The sequence below is a fragment of the Lycorma delicatula genome, chromosome 4 (assembly GCF_047948215.1).
Source record: "Lycorma delicatula isolate Av1 chromosome 4, ASM4794821v1, whole genome shotgun sequence".
NCBI lineage: Eukaryota > Metazoa > Arthropoda > Insecta > Hemiptera > Fulgoridae > Lycorma > Lycorma delicatula.
The window spans coordinates 202,931,760-202,949,408 of NC_134458.1; the positions used below are offsets into that span (position 1 = coordinate 202,931,760).

Below are 17,649 nucleotides of genomic sequence, written 5' to 3' on the forward strand. Positions count from 1 at the left end.
TCATATCTGCTATGAAAATATCACAACTTGTCTTTCACTTGTTGACAAATCTTTGTAACCTTTCTTTTATTTTTCACTGTACAATACTAAAGAAGGTAATTTTCTAGACTGCAAAAAGGCAATCTTTTCATATATATAATGTTTATATTTAAACGTTCTAGTACAGAATATTGAATGACATATCTTACCATAATCTTTCATGAACATACTTGCACGGGATCCTGCATAATCAGTCAAATACGCAGTTATCAAAATGATAACTGCACATTAATCTACAGTAGTGCTACTATCTGTTGCAGTTTTTATAAGAACATCTCCCTGAAACATTGTCTGATGGTTTATCAAATTGAAATGTTGTTTGTATTTATATATATAATATTTTTCTAATACATTTAATTTTGTCATCTTTCTATATCTGTCTAAATTTGTATTAATATCAGATACAAAATGTAAAATTCAGAAGATAAACACAAATTTGGAGATATTAGAAATTAATAAAAATGATATAAAATTAAAAATATTTCATATATAAATACAAACAAAATTTCAATTCGATAAACCATCAGACAGTGCCTAAGGGATTTTTTTTTGTCATCAGTCATTTGACTGGTTTGATGCAGCTCTCCAAGATTCCCTATCTAGTGCTAGTCGTTTCATTTCAGTATACCCTCTACATTCTACATCCCTAACAATTTGTTTTACATATTCCAAACGTGGCCTGCCTACACAATTATTTCCTTCTAATATTAAAGCGACTATTCCAGGATGCCTTAGTATGTAGCCTATAAGTCTGTCTCTTCTTTTAACTATATTTTTCCAAATGCATCTTTCTTCATCTATTTGCCGCAATACCTCTTCATTTGTCACTTTATCCACCCATCTGATTTTTAACATTCTCCTATAGTACCGCATTTCAAAAGCTTCTAATCTTTTCTTCTCAAATACTCCGATTGTCCAAGTTTCACTTCCATATAAAGCGACACTCCAAACATACACTTTAAAAATCTTTTCCTGACATTTAAATTAATTTTTGATGTAAACAAATTATATTTCTTACTGAAGGCTCGTTTAGCTTGTGCTATTCGGCATTTTATATTGCTCCTGCTTCGTCCATCTTTAGTAATTCTACTTCCCAAATAACAAAATTCTACTACCTCCATAATCTTTTCTCCTGCTATTTTCACATTCAGTGGTCCATCTTTGTTATTTCTACTACAAAATTCTTTACAATTTACAAAATTCTACTACATTTCATTACTTTTGTTTTGTTCTTGTTTATTTTCATGCGATAGTTCTTGCGTACAACTTCATCTATGCCGTTCATTGTTTCTTCTAAATCCTTTTTACTCTTGGGTAGAATTACTATATCATCAGCAAATCGTAACATCTTTATCTTTTCACCTTGTACTGTTACTCCGAATCTAAATTGTTCTTTAACATCATTTACTGCTAGTTCCATGTAAAGATAAAAAAGTAACGAAGATAGGGAACATCCTTGTCGGACTCCCTTTCTTATTACGGCTTCTTTCTTATGTTCTTCAATTGCTACTGTTGCTGTTTGGTTCCTGTACATGTTAGCAATTGTTCTTCTATCTCTGTATTTGAACCCTAATTTTTTTAAAATGCTGAACTTTTTATTCCAGTCTACGTTATCGAATGCCTTTTCTAGGTCTATAAACGCCAAGTATGTTGGTTTGTTCTTCTTTAATCTTCCTTCTACTATTAATCTGAGGCCTAAAATTGCTTCCCTTGTCCCTATACTTTTCCTGAAACCAAATTGGTCTTCTCATAACACTTCTTCCACTCTCCTCTCAATTCTTCTGTATAGAATTCTAGTTAAGATTTTTGATGCGTGACTAGTTAAACTAATTGTTCTGTATTCTTCACATTTATCTGCCCCTGCTTTCTTTGGTATCATGACTATAACACTTTTTTTGAAGTCTGACGGAACTTCCCCTTTTTCATAAATATTACACACCAGTTTGTATAATCTCTCAATCGCTTCCTCACCTGCACTGCGCAGTAATTCTACAGGTATTCCGTCTATTCCAGGAGCCTTTCTGCCATTTAAATCTTTTAATGCTCTCTTAAATTCAGATCTCAGTATTGTTTCTCCCATTTCATCCTCCTCAACTTCCTCTTCTTCCTCTATAACACCATTTTCTAATTCATTTCCTCCGTATAACTCTTCAATATATTCCACCCATCTATCGACTTTACCTTTCGTATTATATATTGGTGTACCATCTTTTTTTAACACATTATTAGATTTTAATTTATGTACCCCAAAATTTTCCTTAACTTTCCTGTTTGCTCCGTCTATTTTATCAATGTTCATTTCTCTTTCCACTTCTGAACACTTTTCTTTAATCCACTCTTCTTTCGCCAGTTTGCACTTCCTGTTTATAGCATTTCTTAATTGCTGATAGTTCCTTTTACTTTCTTCATCACTAGCATTCTTATATTTTCTACGTTCATCCATCAGCTGCAATATATCGTCTGAAACCCAAGGTTTTCTACCAGTTCTCTTTATTCCGCCTAAGTTTGCTTCTGCTGATTTAAGAATTTCCTTTTTAACATTCTCCCATTCTTCTTCTACATTTTCTACCTTATCTTTTTTACTCAGACCTCTTGCGATGTCCTCCTCAAAAATCTTCTTTACCTCCTCTTCCTCAAGCTTCTTTAAATTCCACCAATTCATCAGACACCTTTTCTTCAGGTTTTTAAACCCCAATCTACATTTCATTATCACCAAATTATGGTCGCTATCAAAGTCTGCTCCAGGGTAAGTTTTGCAGTCAACAAGTTGATTTCTAAATCTTTGCTTAACCATGATATAATCTGTCTGATACCTTGCAGTATCACCTGGCTTTTTCCAAGTGTATATTCTTCTATTATGATTTTTAAATTGGGTGTTGGCAATTACTAAATTATACTTCGTGCAAAACTCTATAAGTCGGTCCCCTCTTTTATTCCTTTTGCCCAGCTCGTATTTCCCCACTATATATCCTTCCTTGCCTTTTCCAATGCTTGCATTCCAATCTCCAACTATTATTAAATTTTCATCTCCTTTAACGTATTTATAACTGCTTCATCAATCTCTTCATATACACACTCTACCTCATCATCATCATGGGCGCTTGTAGGCATATAGACGTTAACAATCGTTGTCGGTTTAGGCTTTTATTTTATCCTTATTACAATGATTCTATCGCTATGCGTTTTGAAATACTCTACTCTCTTCCCTATCTTCTTGTTCATTATGAACAAGAAGGATTATAGAAGAATTACAAGAAGAATTATAATAATCGTATCCTAAGGGATACGATCTTATAAAAACTGCAACAGATAGCAGCACTCATTTATTTCAATTATTATGCAATTTTCAATATTTTATTTCTTTTATGTTCATATTTTTATTATGCAGTAACGGAATTATTTCCATCATGACTGAGGATAAGGATCCTGCACAAGTAGTTTCATGAACAATTATGTCTTAATACGCTATATTAGGTGGTTTATTTAATAGAATTTAAAATCATTTAACAGTACAAAGGAATAATATGAATTGAAAAAAAATTTCAGAAAAATATTATGTTTAATACAGGAAAAAATTGCTGAATACTCATTAAGATTGAAAGTTTACACTTAGACTTTAATAACTGAATCAGAAATTTTTGCTTTTATTACTGTGAACAAAGTTTTAACCAACAAAAGAGAAAGACAAAAATTTACTACCTACTATTCAAAATATCTTATTTTTGGAAAAAGGTGCAATGGGCTTTTTTATCTGTTTAATAATTACTATTGTTGATTTAATCTGATTAAATACTCCTACATTTTAAATAAGAGAAAATAATTTAATTATATCTTAAGTGTAATGATACAGAATTTCAAGTGTTGAAATTGTATTGGTAACATAAAAAAAAGGATATACTGATTTTTTCTTCTTAAATATGTCATAAACATTTTTTAAAAGTTTACAAATACAGGCACTCAAACTGAGCATAAATTAATGCATAATGAAATATTAAACTGCATCTGATGAAGACTTTAATGTAATATAAATAAATGACAGAATGATTTCTGTGAATCAATGGGAAAGAAAATTATGATAAATGGAGATATGCTTACTACTAATAGTGGTTTTTAAGCTTTCAACCTCTTCCTCTTTGTTAGATATAATTTCTGTAATCTGTTTATTTTTATTGTCATTTTCCTTAAGTTTATTTGCCAGTTCTGTCAATGTTTTATCATTATTATTAGTTACGTGTTCTAATTTTTCTTTTAGAGAATCATATTCTTTAGCAATTTCTTGTAAAGATTCTTTTAAATGTGACAACTCTGTGTCTTTCAATTCTATTTCCTTTATGAGTGTTTCTTTTTCATTTTGGTAAGAAGATTGAGAATTACCATAATCTAATATTAACTTCTCATACTGTTCTTTCAGTTCACTAGAATTTAATTTATTTAATTCTTCAATTTTATTTTTTTCACTTTTAATTTCCTCAATTGATGTTTTCAAATTATTAATTATATTTAAAGAATCACTTTTCTCTTTTTCAAGTTCTTTACATTTTAAACTTAATTCTGAATTTAAATCATTGATTGTTTTATTTAATATATTTTCAATATCAAATTTATTCTTTTTTAATAAATCAATTTCACTTTCTTTTTCTTTTAAAATATTTTCTAAATCTTTTAATTCTATTGAATGTTGTTTTTCTTTATCAATAAACTTAAAATTTTCATTTTCTAACTGTGCTTTTATTTCTTTTAATTCATTCTCTTTCATCTCTTTTAACTTATTTATAATACTCTCTTTTTCTTCAATACTTTTTTCTGCTAATTTTACTTTTTCATTTAATTCCTCAATGTTCTTTTTATAATTAGTACTATCTTCTGTATGCTTTGTTTCATTATTTTTAAACTGATTTATTTCATTAATACACCTTTTAATACTTTCTTCAAATTCTTCACATTTACTTGTAGATATCTGTAATTTAGATTTTAATTTATTGATTTCATCATTTAAAATTTTCCTATCACAATTGAATTTTTCACTATTAATTTTAATATTTTCTAGTAATTCATTAATTTTTTTATTTAATTCATTATTATTATCTTCTAAATTTGTGTACTTTATATTAATCTCTTCAATTTCTTTAATTTTATTTTGTATAGTTTTATTTTTTTCTAATAATTCTGCTTCTAATTGGGCTTTATGTTTTTGATTAACTTCATTACTTTCTTTTTCATTTGAGCTAAATTTAAGACGGAAAGCTTCAAATTCATCTCTAATTTTTGTTAAAGCTTCTTCTGCTTCAAAAAGTTTATTTGATTCAATTTCAAGTGCTTCTTGATTAACTCTATCTTGTTGTTCTAATTCTTTTAATTTTTCATCATTCTTAGAAAGTTTGGTCTGTAAAAAAAAATAATAAATGTATAAAAAGTCAATTTAATAAAAAATAAATAATCTAATTGAAAAACCATGCACAATGTTTTTATAAAGTTATGCATGACAGAGATAAATAGAGATGATTACAGTTACACTTTTATCCACATTCAGGTCAGTTATTCTTCAACCGTGAATTTTTTGTCGCTGTAATTAAGAAATTCTCATAACTGTTTTCATTTTCATACTCTGAGTTCCCCAGAGCAAGGCATAAACCTCATTTTACAAAAGTTCAAGAACACAATGACCACGGGACATACTAAAAGTTTAATGTTTGTGATAATAAATTTATGAATAAACATTTTTTCCTTACCAAATGATTTGTATTATCTGTTTCAATTTTTTTAATGGTGATGAATATAAAGTATACAAGGTCAAATCTAACTATTCAGTGTTGCTTTCAAAGTTGCAGAAAGTAATGATATTATTTATGTATACAACTAGTCTCTATAGTGAATACAATGAACATATTGCTACAGAAATGATGCACTAATGAAGGCCTGGTGGTTTGTTGATATATGTCAGTATATTTGGCTCAATGAATAAGGTAACTGAAAACCTTTTTACTCCTCACTTTCCCTAGAAAGCTTGCTGGGCGATTGCTGTAATTCTTGAGAATGGTTAAAACATAATCACAATAACAAGTATCTCACATCAGATCACCTGCTCTATCGCTTGGTTATATCACCCTACTATGCACCAAAAATTTTTTTATTAATTTCCAATTTAAAAAAAAATAAGAAAATCAGTCAAGATTATATTTTATATAAAATAATTTTAGCATTTCCCTTACTGAATAGAATCCACAGAGCAAAATGCTTCATTAGCTACTTTCACTGGTCTGCTAATAACAAATAAAAAATTAATTTTTATAGATGTCAGTACATTGATAAACCTATTAAATAGTCATACCAGAAATCCAACTCATACTTGATAATCAACAAAAAAATTAAAATTCATAACTTTCTTAATACAAGAAGTATAACAGAGCTGACCATGGCATTAATTTATGTCTGGTCTTCAAATTGTATCACATATGGACAGTTGATAATAAAAAGATATAGGTCACCTTATGTTAAGAAAATTCTGACAATTGAAGCTATCATTACAGAAGACCAGTGAGTGATAATATAACCAATGGGCTCAGTTGTAATAGTTGTAAGATAATAGTAATAATAGAATTAAACTATAAACGTACCTCTAAATCAGCTCTCATAATAGATTCTTCTTCAAATCTGAATTGTAAATCTTCATAACGCCTTCTTTCATCTTCTAATATTGTTGACAATTCTTGTTTTTCGTTTCGTAACTGAGATATAATTACTTCATAGTCGTTATTTTTTGCAGCTGTTTCATCTTTAAACTAAAAAATACACAAATAAAAAAAATACTGTTTCAATAATTTTAATACATCTCTTTTTTATTTAAAAATATAATGTTAATTTAAGGTAATAAGAATAATTATTTAAAACAAATTAATTAGTTTATAAACTTAATCAAAAATCGACAAGTAAATTATTAGCAAGATTTGAAATCAAGTTTTGGAAAATTTCATAACAGTAAAAAACCGTTTACTATTTACTTAATCCTATAAACCAATTCTGTTTTCCTTATGTTTAAATTAAGCCGATGTTTTTTTTTCAGAATAATATTAACTTATTTGACTGCTCACGCTTAAAAGAAGAATTTAATAAAGCATCTTCAGAAAAAAAATTCTATTGAATTTCAACTTGATTTTGTCTTAAATATTTCATAAAATTTATTTAATTACATTACATATTAATTTAAACAAAAATTACCTGAATAAAATCCTGTCTCATAATAGCTAATTCATGTTCAGCTTGTTCAGCTTGACTGGCAGCACGTGTTACTTCAGCTCTTTCAAGGTCACGCTCTTTTAATAGCTGCTCAATATGTTGTTGTTTTTGATTCAATAACTCCTACATAAATTAAGAAAATAAATAATCAATACTTTTCACAATTTATATAACATAAATATATTTCTACTGAATTATAAACATATCTACTTATTTTATTTTTATAGTTTTCCCATTATTGTACTACCATTCCTAATTTAAATAATTGAATATTATGTCTGTCACTGTGTATAATGACGGTAATAAACAACCAAAATATTACTAACATATGCCAATTTCTGAAATTACAAAGCCCAATATATAAACTAAATAATTTTTTTTGCCTTTCTAGGTGTGCGCACACGCACACACACACACACACAATAATATATACAAACATGAAATATGTTACTAAATTTTATACTACTGCTGTAAGTTTTCATTACATAACCATTGCAATGATGTCAACTGTTCCCTTATCAAATTAGGGCATTCTAAAGCTAGTAGTAGAGTGTCTCTTCATTGGGCATCACAACTGCTCTACAGCAAAATTTTCACATTCCATAAAACCTGTTCTTGTTGCATCTGCTATGATTAGTGAAAATTGAGTAAGAAAGTACTACGTCAGACAAAACCAGGAGCTCTTTCATCTGGGTTCAAAGTAAGGTAATGATTATAGAAATCAGCATTTAATTCACAGCATTGCCTATTAATTAATCGCACTAAAGTTTTCTGTGATAACCATTGCTGCTTCTTCATAAATTTTACCATCTTACAATCACAATCATTGTAGTAACGTTAAAATAAATAGGTACTTTTTTTAATTGAAGTAATATTTCTGGAGTTGAATTCTTGCCACTATATGCCATTTGTTATATAATATGCCATGTTATATTATAATGGAAGTGACTGAAATGAAATTGATTTTTGATTGTTTAAGTTGAATCTCAATGAGTTGTTCAGCTAAGTATTGTTGACAAGACTGGTGTGTCTGTTCTTAAGCCATGCTGGATCACAATATAATAAAATAATCAAATAAATTTAAGCTGTAATTATTTTTCTAAGCATTTCTGCATTAACAACCAAAACAGAAAGTCAATTTTTGAAAGTCATTCCCGTTTCTATATTTGCCAGCCAGTTTTTTCAGGCTGCCAAATATTGTTTTTTCAGCCTGGAAATATTGTGGGTGAATACAAACTGGGCAAAAGGAATGAAAGAGGGGACTGACGTATTGAGTTTTGCACGAAATATAATTTAGTAATTGCCAATACCCAGTTTAAAAATCATAATAGAAGAATATACACTTGGAAAAAGGTGGGCAATACTGCAAGGTATAAGATAGATTATATCATGGTTAAGCAAAGATTTAGAAATCAACTCGTCAACTGCAAAGCACATCCATAAGCAGACATTGATAGCAATCATAATTTAGTGATAATGAAATGTAGAATGGGGTTTAAAAACCTAAAGAAAAAGTGTCAGATGAATCGGTGGAATTTAGAGGAGCTTGAGGAAGAGGAGGTAAAGAAGATTTTTGAGGAGAACATTGCAAGAAATCTGAGTAACAAAGATAAGGTAGAAAATATAGAAGAATGAGAGAATCTTAAAAAGGAGTCTTCAAACTTAGGGGGAACAAAGAGAACAGGTAGAAAATCTTGGATATCAGAGGATATATTGCAGCTGATGGATGAACATAGAAAGTATAAGAATGCTAGTGAAGAAGATGATAAAAGGAAGTATCAACAACTATGAAATACTATAAATATGAAGTGCAAATTAACAAAAGAATAATGGATTAAAGAAAGTGTTTAGAAGTAGAAAGAGAAATGATCATTTGTAAAATAGATGGAGCATACAGAAAAATTAAGGAGAATTTTGTGGTAAATATGTTAAAATCTAAAAATGTGTTAAATAAAGGTGGTAAACCGATTTATAATACAAAAGAAAAGGATGATGATAGGTGGGTAGAATATATTGAAGTTATATGGAGAAAGTGAATTAGAAACTGGTGTTATACAGGAAGAAGAGGAAGTCAAAGAGGATGAAAAGGGAGCTACAATATTGAGATCTGAATTTAATAGAGCATTAAAGGATTTGAATGGCAGAAAGGCTCCAGGGATAGACAGGACCTGCAGATCTTAACTAGAATTCTGCACAAAAGAATTGAGAGGAGTGTGGAAGAAGTGTTAGGTGAAGACCAATTTCGTTTCAGGAAAAGTATAGGGACAAGGGAAGCAATTTTAGCACTTAGATTAACAGTAAAAGGAAAATTAAAAAGAAAAACACCAACACATATGGCATTTATAGATTTAGAAAAGGCATTTGATAACGCAGAGTGGAATAAAATGTTCAGAATTTTAAAAAGTTTAAGGTTGAAGTATAGAGATAGAAGAACAACTGCTAACATTTACAAGAAGCAAACTGCAACAGTAATAATCAAAGAGCGTAAGAAAGAAACAGTAATAAAAAAGGGAGTCTGACAAGGATCTTCCCTATCCCTGTTACTTTTTAATCTTTACATAGAACTAGGTGCTAATGATGTTAAAGAACAATTTATATCCGGAGTAACAGTGCAAGGTGAAAAGATAAAGATGCTACGATTTGCTGATGGTATAATAATTCTAACCAACAGTAAAAAAGATGTAAAAGAAACAATGAATTGAATGGATGACGTCCTTCACAAGAACTACCACATGAAAATAAACAAGAACAGAACAGAAGTAATGAAATGTAGTAGAAATAAAGTAAATGGACCACTGAATGTGAAAATAAGATGAGAAAAGACTATGGAGGAGAAGAATTTTTGTTATTTGGGAAGTAGAATTACTAAAAGATGGATGAAGCAGAAGTGATATAAAATGCCGAATAACATAGGTGAAATGAGCTGTCAGTCAGAAATATAATTTGCTTACATCAAAAATTAATTTAAACATCACAAAAGCATTTTTGAAAGTATATGTTTGGAGCATAGCTTTATATGGAAGTGAAACTTGGATGATCTTGAGAAGAAAAGATTAGAAGCTTTTAAAATGTAATGCTGTAGGTGAATGTTAAAAATCAGGTGGGTGGATAAAATGACAAATGAAGAGGTATTGCAGCAAATTGATAAAGAAAGAAGCATTTGGAAAAATATAGCTAAAAGAAGAGACGACTTATAGGCCACATATTAAAGCATCCTGGAATAGTCGCTTTGATATTGGAGAGACAGGTAGATAGGGAAAAATTGTGCAGGCAGGCAATGTTTGTTATATATACAAACATTTTTTGGGATGTAGAATGTAGGGGGTATACCGAAATGAAACGACTGGCACTAGATAGGGAATCTTAGAGAGCTGCATCAAACCAGTCAAATGACTGAAGACAAAAAAAAGTGACATATGTAGTTCATAAAAGACACAGAATTAGTTTACATCATTTTAGTGCTTCTTAAAATATATAATAGTACTTTCACAAAAAAAAAAAACCATTAAAATGAATCAAGGTAACTTAAAATTAGACTTAAATATTCAAGAACTCAGTGAGATATAGAACATACTTCACTAAATTCTTAGTGTTTCATATCATGACATTATATTTATAAATAAAAAAAAGAGTAAAAAATCTTTAAATAAATTCTGTTTATTTAATACACAAAAAAAGTAGCAAGATATATTTCTTTCATAATAAGAAAACTGAAAATATTAACATCTCTTCTGTGACCTTTCTCTGTTTGTATTTGTTTGAAGTAGTGGTTCACTGTTTACATCTCTGTTACTATGATACCTAGTTAATAAATGCTCTACTATCTGCCAAGACTTAGTAAGAAATGTAAACACTTTTCCTTATTCCAAGAAACAATACCTACAGAGACTGTTCTTGAATGGAGAAACAGTATCTTAATAGTTGTTTGAATTTTTTTAAATTTTTTAGGTTGATAAAATTACGCAGAAGCTTCAAAGCTTGTTTGTGCAATATGAAAAATGGAATTTTCTAGCATATAAAAATACCATGACTGACCAGGATTTGAATTCGGGGCCTCCAAATGAAAGGCTGTTATACTACTACAACTTTTTCTCAGGTTTTTGTCATGTCACTTACAATTATTAGGTTATAGCACCTAATACATACTAATTAAATTAATTAGGTATATATTAATTAAATATTAATGAAGTTATGATAAAATAATTGTCTTATTAAAATTACCATTCTGCCATGAAGATTGGCCCTGAAATATGATTTACAAGTAAATAATTATTTTATGAGTAAAAATGGTTGGATTTTTCTGTACTATAAACAATATTACAATTGGGTTTTTTACTTCAAAGACCAATGTTTTAATATAAAAGTAGCTGACTAAATAATTCTGCTAAAACTTAAGTTAATTAAATTGTAGACAGTTGAATACAAGCCATGATTCTGTATTTTCAAATATATATGATTACAATTTCTTAATAGTATAGAGTGATCAAGTTCCACATGAACTAACAGACTTACATGAACGGAAACAAGAAAAAAAAACATTCAAAAGGTTATGAAGATAAGTTGACTCATTTCTATCACAATTAACATCAAAATAGAAATTAATAAAATGCTGACTAAAAATAATAATCCCATTTCAAAGATGCAACTCTTCAATTAAAATTAAAAAATTGAGCAAAAAAGCAAGATAATCAAATAAATAAGGTAATTTATTCATTAAACTGATATAATTATGTACGCTATATAACCTTTTTTTATTTGTATAATGTATTTTACAACTAAATTTACAAATATTCTATATTTTGTATAACATTTCATTACTTTGCTTAAAGTTGTCAAAAAAAAGTTGTTTTTTTTAAAATACATATATTACAATATTAATTAAATACTAACTAGACTGAATACTGAATACTAAATCTGCTTTGTACAGATAAAACTGAAATAAAAAAATTAAATAATTATTTACAATTAATAACCACTGAAAAGGGGTGGATTCATTTTGAACCCGAGAAAATGTGGCAGAATTTAATAAAGAAACTTTATCATCCCCATAAAAAAATATTCAAAACTCACATTTCCACTGGGACATCAATAATGATAGTAAGACTTTTAGTTTAATTATACCTATGGTAAAACATTAAATACCAGCAGCCACTGTGACAAATATAGATTAAAAACTTCAAGAGCAAGAGGCATGGTTAACTTTCAAACATATTATTTTGTAACTAAATAAACATTCATTAGCCTTCAAAATAACTTCATTGAGACTGCTGTAGCAACCACCATCGTGATCTACTCAAGCAATTTTTTTTTACTTTTCTTTTGCTGGAAAGATAAATGTATGCAAAGCATAACGAAGTTATTGAAGTGATGCAGACATAGAAAAATATCCTGTAAGATTTCAAAGCTCATTAAAAAGATAAACAAAATGTAAAGAAAGGAAGGATTATGTAGAAAAATAACAAATATTTTATCCTGGTTACATATGAATAAAACTCATATTATCTCAACTGTCCCTTCTGATTTTCCCTCATACATATATGATTTATTAAATATCTACTTTTCCAGATTTTTAATATTATAAATGATACAGCTTGAAATCAAATTTAATTTCATGATCTATAGAAATTGAGTCTTTAAACATAACATTAGCTATTAGCAATTATTCTTACTTCTCATCCTTTCTATTTATTTTTTTAGATTTACTTCTGAGAAATGTAAAAGAATATAATAAATTAACCACATTAAAAATATTTTATTTTATAAAAAATCACATACATGTTTTAAAATATTAAATTAAGGTCTTTAATTTGTCCTTTTATGGCCTCAAAACAAGCTATCTAGGTAAGATCAATTAATTACAATAAATTGTTTCTTTAAATAAAAATAATTACACTATTAATTAAATTTCAAATACTGAGTTTACAAAACAGGGTGTAGCACGATTTATCCTGCTACACGTAAGAAACAAAGTCCTTAAAAAAGGACTACAAACAAGCATTACCCTGACTACTTACTGTCTTCACACTCTTACGTATGCAATGAATGAATTCAATTCATAAATACCTACAAGGAAGAAGAAATAAGATTAATGAAAGGATTGGAGAAAGGAGATGAATCCAGAGAATATTAATTAATACTTCTTTAAGAGAATTCATTATTTTATCCATTACTGCTTACTAAAACATCTCCTGACCATTAAATTATCAGTGGTTTAATCTCATATATCACCCTCAAACATTATTTTAAGATAGATTAAAAGTTATAAATTACACATAAATCTAATCTAATTCTACTTTTAATGTATCTTTAAGAACAGAATGTTTTAAATAAAAAGCATCTTATTTTTCAGATTCTGAAAATACCCAAAAAAAATTTTAAATACACATATTTTAAACACAGCAAAATTTTAATAACATAATTTCAAAATATGCTCAGAACTGTTGTTTGATTAAAATATTTTGAGAAGGATGTTCCCCCTAATTGTATATATTAAATTGTATCCCCCCAAGAATGGATAAAATAGGATATAACTAGCAATACATTTCCACAATTATTTTCATAACTATAACTATAACACAAATTACTAGTATAACTGACCTACTAATTACATTTAACTACTTCTAACCTCCACCACCAAGAAACTGAATACATTTCACATTGAATGACCAAGATTATTTAAATTTTACGAGGAAAATCACTTTCTCCTCCATTAAAGGACTTTTGATCAATAATCTATTAATCAAGCAATTCTGAATACTGATTTTTTTTTAGAACACGAATGCTTATACTGAAGTGCTGTCACAAGAACAGTTAGCCTGAACTAAAAAATCCAACAACTATAACTGGCCTTAAAATCTACTGTGTAGAGTATAATCTTTAAAAGAATAGCATAATCTTAGTTATTTAATTCTTATTGCAGACTAGTGATTTTCAACAATTTTTTCCATTAATGTTATTTCAGGGCACCTACCCCCTCCCTTCAATTAATATTGTAAACATCCTTCATTACATTATAAGTGATGAACTTTCCACAGTCAATCTAAACATCCAACTACACACATAATGATATTGCAATTTCATTTGTGCAAGGGAAAATACCTTTTATCCTTAGTAAGTGTCAAAATTTGTGAATAGGTAGACAGATATGACGTGCAAAGATTTTTTAAAAATTCATTATTCTGAAAATGTATTACATTTATTTACATTTAGGGTCTCATTCACAAAATTCTGTTATACGAGGTCTGTAAATAAAAGTAATCAGACTGGTTCAGAAAAACTTTTTATTACAATCCAATTATACATGACTCTATCACCTTCGAAATAGTTCCCTTGGGAAGCCACACAACGTTTGACAAATGGTTTTCCCACTCTTCATAGCAGTGCTGGAACTCAGAAACTGGAATAGCCTTCAGATGGTCATTTTTTAAAATATTTCTACTGTTCCAAAATGGTGTCCTTTGAGGAAAAAGTCACAGGGACTCAAGTCAGGTAAATAAGGTGGTTGAGGAACTACAGAAATGTTTTTCTTTATCAAAAATTCATTAAGTGAGAGTGCATTGTCATGATGCAGCATCCAATTGTCTTTAATGGCTGGTCTCACACAGGCAACTCTTTTTCGCAGTCTTTCAAGAATTTCTCAGTAAACATATTGATTTAGTATTCATCACCAGTAATAATACTTTTTTTAGAAAATTGGAATCAGTTTCAATTCGCCCTAGATCATGGCACACTTCCACCCTATTGATTTTCTGTTCAACAATGAGGTTTTTTGGGATCAATTTTGCACAAGCTTTTTTCATGTCCAATTCATTTGTCAAAATTTGATGTACTATGGTGCGGTTCAAATTCAGTTGTTCTGTAATCATTCTGACAGTTAATCGCCGGTCGTATCGTATAAGTCTCTGATTCGCTCAACAATGTCATCACTTTTTGACACTAACGGTCTTCCAGAGCGTGGAATGTCTGCAACTGATTCCCGACCTACGCCGGTCGTACTGTATAAGTCTCTGATTCGCTCAACAATGTCATCACTTTTTGGCACTAACGGTCTTCCAGAGCGTGGAATGTCTGCAACTGATTCCCGACCTAAAAATGCTTTAAACCACCTAAAAACATGAGCTTGTGATAGAGCATCATCTCCATACCCCCTTTTCAATTTCGAAAAAGTTTCAACAGCATTCTCACAGAGTTTAACACAAAACTTGATTGAAAAATGTTGCTTATGATTAGTATCACTCATTTTTGTAACACAGAACAAAAACTCGTTTCACAAAGTTTGTTTATATCTCACGTGACAACAATAGACTAAAAATATTAATACCTAATACAAATAAACTGTTCATATAACCATATGTTTACTAGTAACTTTATAGTTTGCCACTTTGGCTGCAAAAAAAAACCAGTCTCATTACCTTATTTACAGACCTCGTATATATCTCCCAGGAACAATGATTATTTACTGTTATAGATGACACATCATAATAAAAGATATATATAGGTTTTGATCCTTTTAATTAGTAAATAAAACATTATATGTTGCATATGTCAATACACAAATCTGTCCTTATAAAAGAGAACAAAATGAGAAACAATTAAAATATTAATTCTCTTTTTTTTTAATACAGTAATGAAAACCACAAAATTTATTTCCAATGTTTACCTCACAAATTATTTGTACGAATAATAATCAGTTTAAATATAAGTTTTCAATTTTATGTTCTGTTTTTAGCATTCAATTATAGATAGACCTGAATTTTGTCTTGTCAGACTTGTCCATACAAACCCACCATACCCTTTACCTTCATGTCTGCTTTTAAATATATCAACTACTGTAGAATCAACTTTGAAATAATACTTTTTCAACTGTATTATTTCAAACACTGGGATCTGGGAACTTTTCAACTCTGATGACATGGGAGTTTAGTGCGTCAGTGCAATTTATCAGCATCAATAAAGTAAGGAATCAATAATTTTTCTTAGTCTTTCCATTCCAACTCCAGTATATAACCTGCCTTGTTAAACTGAGGAAACCAAACAGAAATTTAGAGTACCCAGTCATAGTGGGAAAATAGGTGAGCAAAAGACATGTGTTGGGGGATAACGGTTTTATTATCACTGCAATCACTACAATCTGACTAAGGTCAAGCCTCATCTCACGACATAGAGGAAGTTTAAATCAGAGGTACTTAAAGGAGACAGCTCCTCCATATGACTGGGTGTTGCAGGCCAATTATCCTGCACAATAAAATCCTTGTCACTAAAAGCAAAAACAAAGAGTTAGCATCGGTTATAATTTAGGATAGATAAGGATAAGTATAAATAGAAAGGGGATATAAGAGTGTGTAATACCTTGTAAGTGATAGGTAGCAGTGGAGAGCTCTCTGTTTTTTGATAGCCAGCAATACTTCTGATATTTTTTTTATAAACTAAAAACTTGCACAAGAAAATTTTTTTCCTAAGTCCAATGCTATTTTACTTTGGATGCAGAAATCCCTCATACAACTTTTCTTAACACAGTAAAGTTCATGTTTTTGTTTTAAAAAATTATTTCTAAAACATAGAATTAAATAAACACCAATATACATAAACACTCACATACCGAGTGAGAAGTTTGTAACCAAAATTTTACTATTTTTTCAAGCTTTGGCTTCAAAATACGATACAAAAATCTGGGGGACCATATTTTGACAAATACTAATACTTTCCATCTATTATACAGCGTCCATAGATGTATAAAAGCACAATATAATATTATATTTTAGTATCAAATTATATATATTTATTACCAATACATAACATTTTCTAAATGCCCAATCTAATCACACAATACTATTTCATCTACAGCCTATAGAACTTTTCAGTCTCAAGAATAGAAACACAAAAATCAAATTCAGATTAAACATATGGTAGTAAAAAATAACATCTTATTCGCATACAAATAAAATGCAAAGGACAACAATATTATATATTAGTAAGAAACATAAATTTATTAATTTAAATATACACTTTTAAAAATCAATACTGTTAAAATAGGCTAGGTTGAAATCATTCAATGAGAAAAATAATGAATTACAAGGTAGTAACAATAATGACAGAAACCAGTATTTAATGTAATAGTAACAACCAGAGCTGGTTGATCAAGTGAATATTCACGAAAAAATTAAGCAGTGACAAAAGTATATATTAAAAAAAAGTTAATAAAACATAGAGATGACAAGTTAAATTATTTTCAAAACAATGAGAGAATTTAGTAGAGAAGTAGATATTTTTTATAATTCAAGGTCAACTTGCCTTATGTGTAATTGTATAAGCATAAGAAAAGTTATAATCCATAGAGATAAAATTAATTGCTTCAAGCTTTAGTAATGCTGATAGAAA

General features: G+C 29.0%; 1 protein-coding gene across 10 annotated transcripts in view; it reads right to left on the reverse strand.

Moving 5' to 3' along the window:
- LOC142324224 (uncharacterized) overlaps window positions 1-17,649 on the reverse strand; it is a 229,709-nt gene that overhangs the window by 41,816 nt on the left and 170,244 nt on the right. For all 10 annotated transcript variants that reach the window (XM_075365045.1, XM_075365046.1, XM_075365047.1 and 7 more), the window contains 3 exons: window positions 7,255-7,395; window positions 6,654-6,818; window positions 4,135-5,422 (listed from right to left, as the gene is read on the reverse strand). In XM_075365045.1, the coding sequence (XP_075221160.1) occupies window positions 4,135-5,422; window positions 6,654-6,818; window positions 7,255-7,395 (1,594 nt within the window). The remainder of the gene's footprint in view (window positions 1-4,134; window positions 5,423-6,653; window positions 6,819-7,254; window positions 7,396-17,649) is intronic.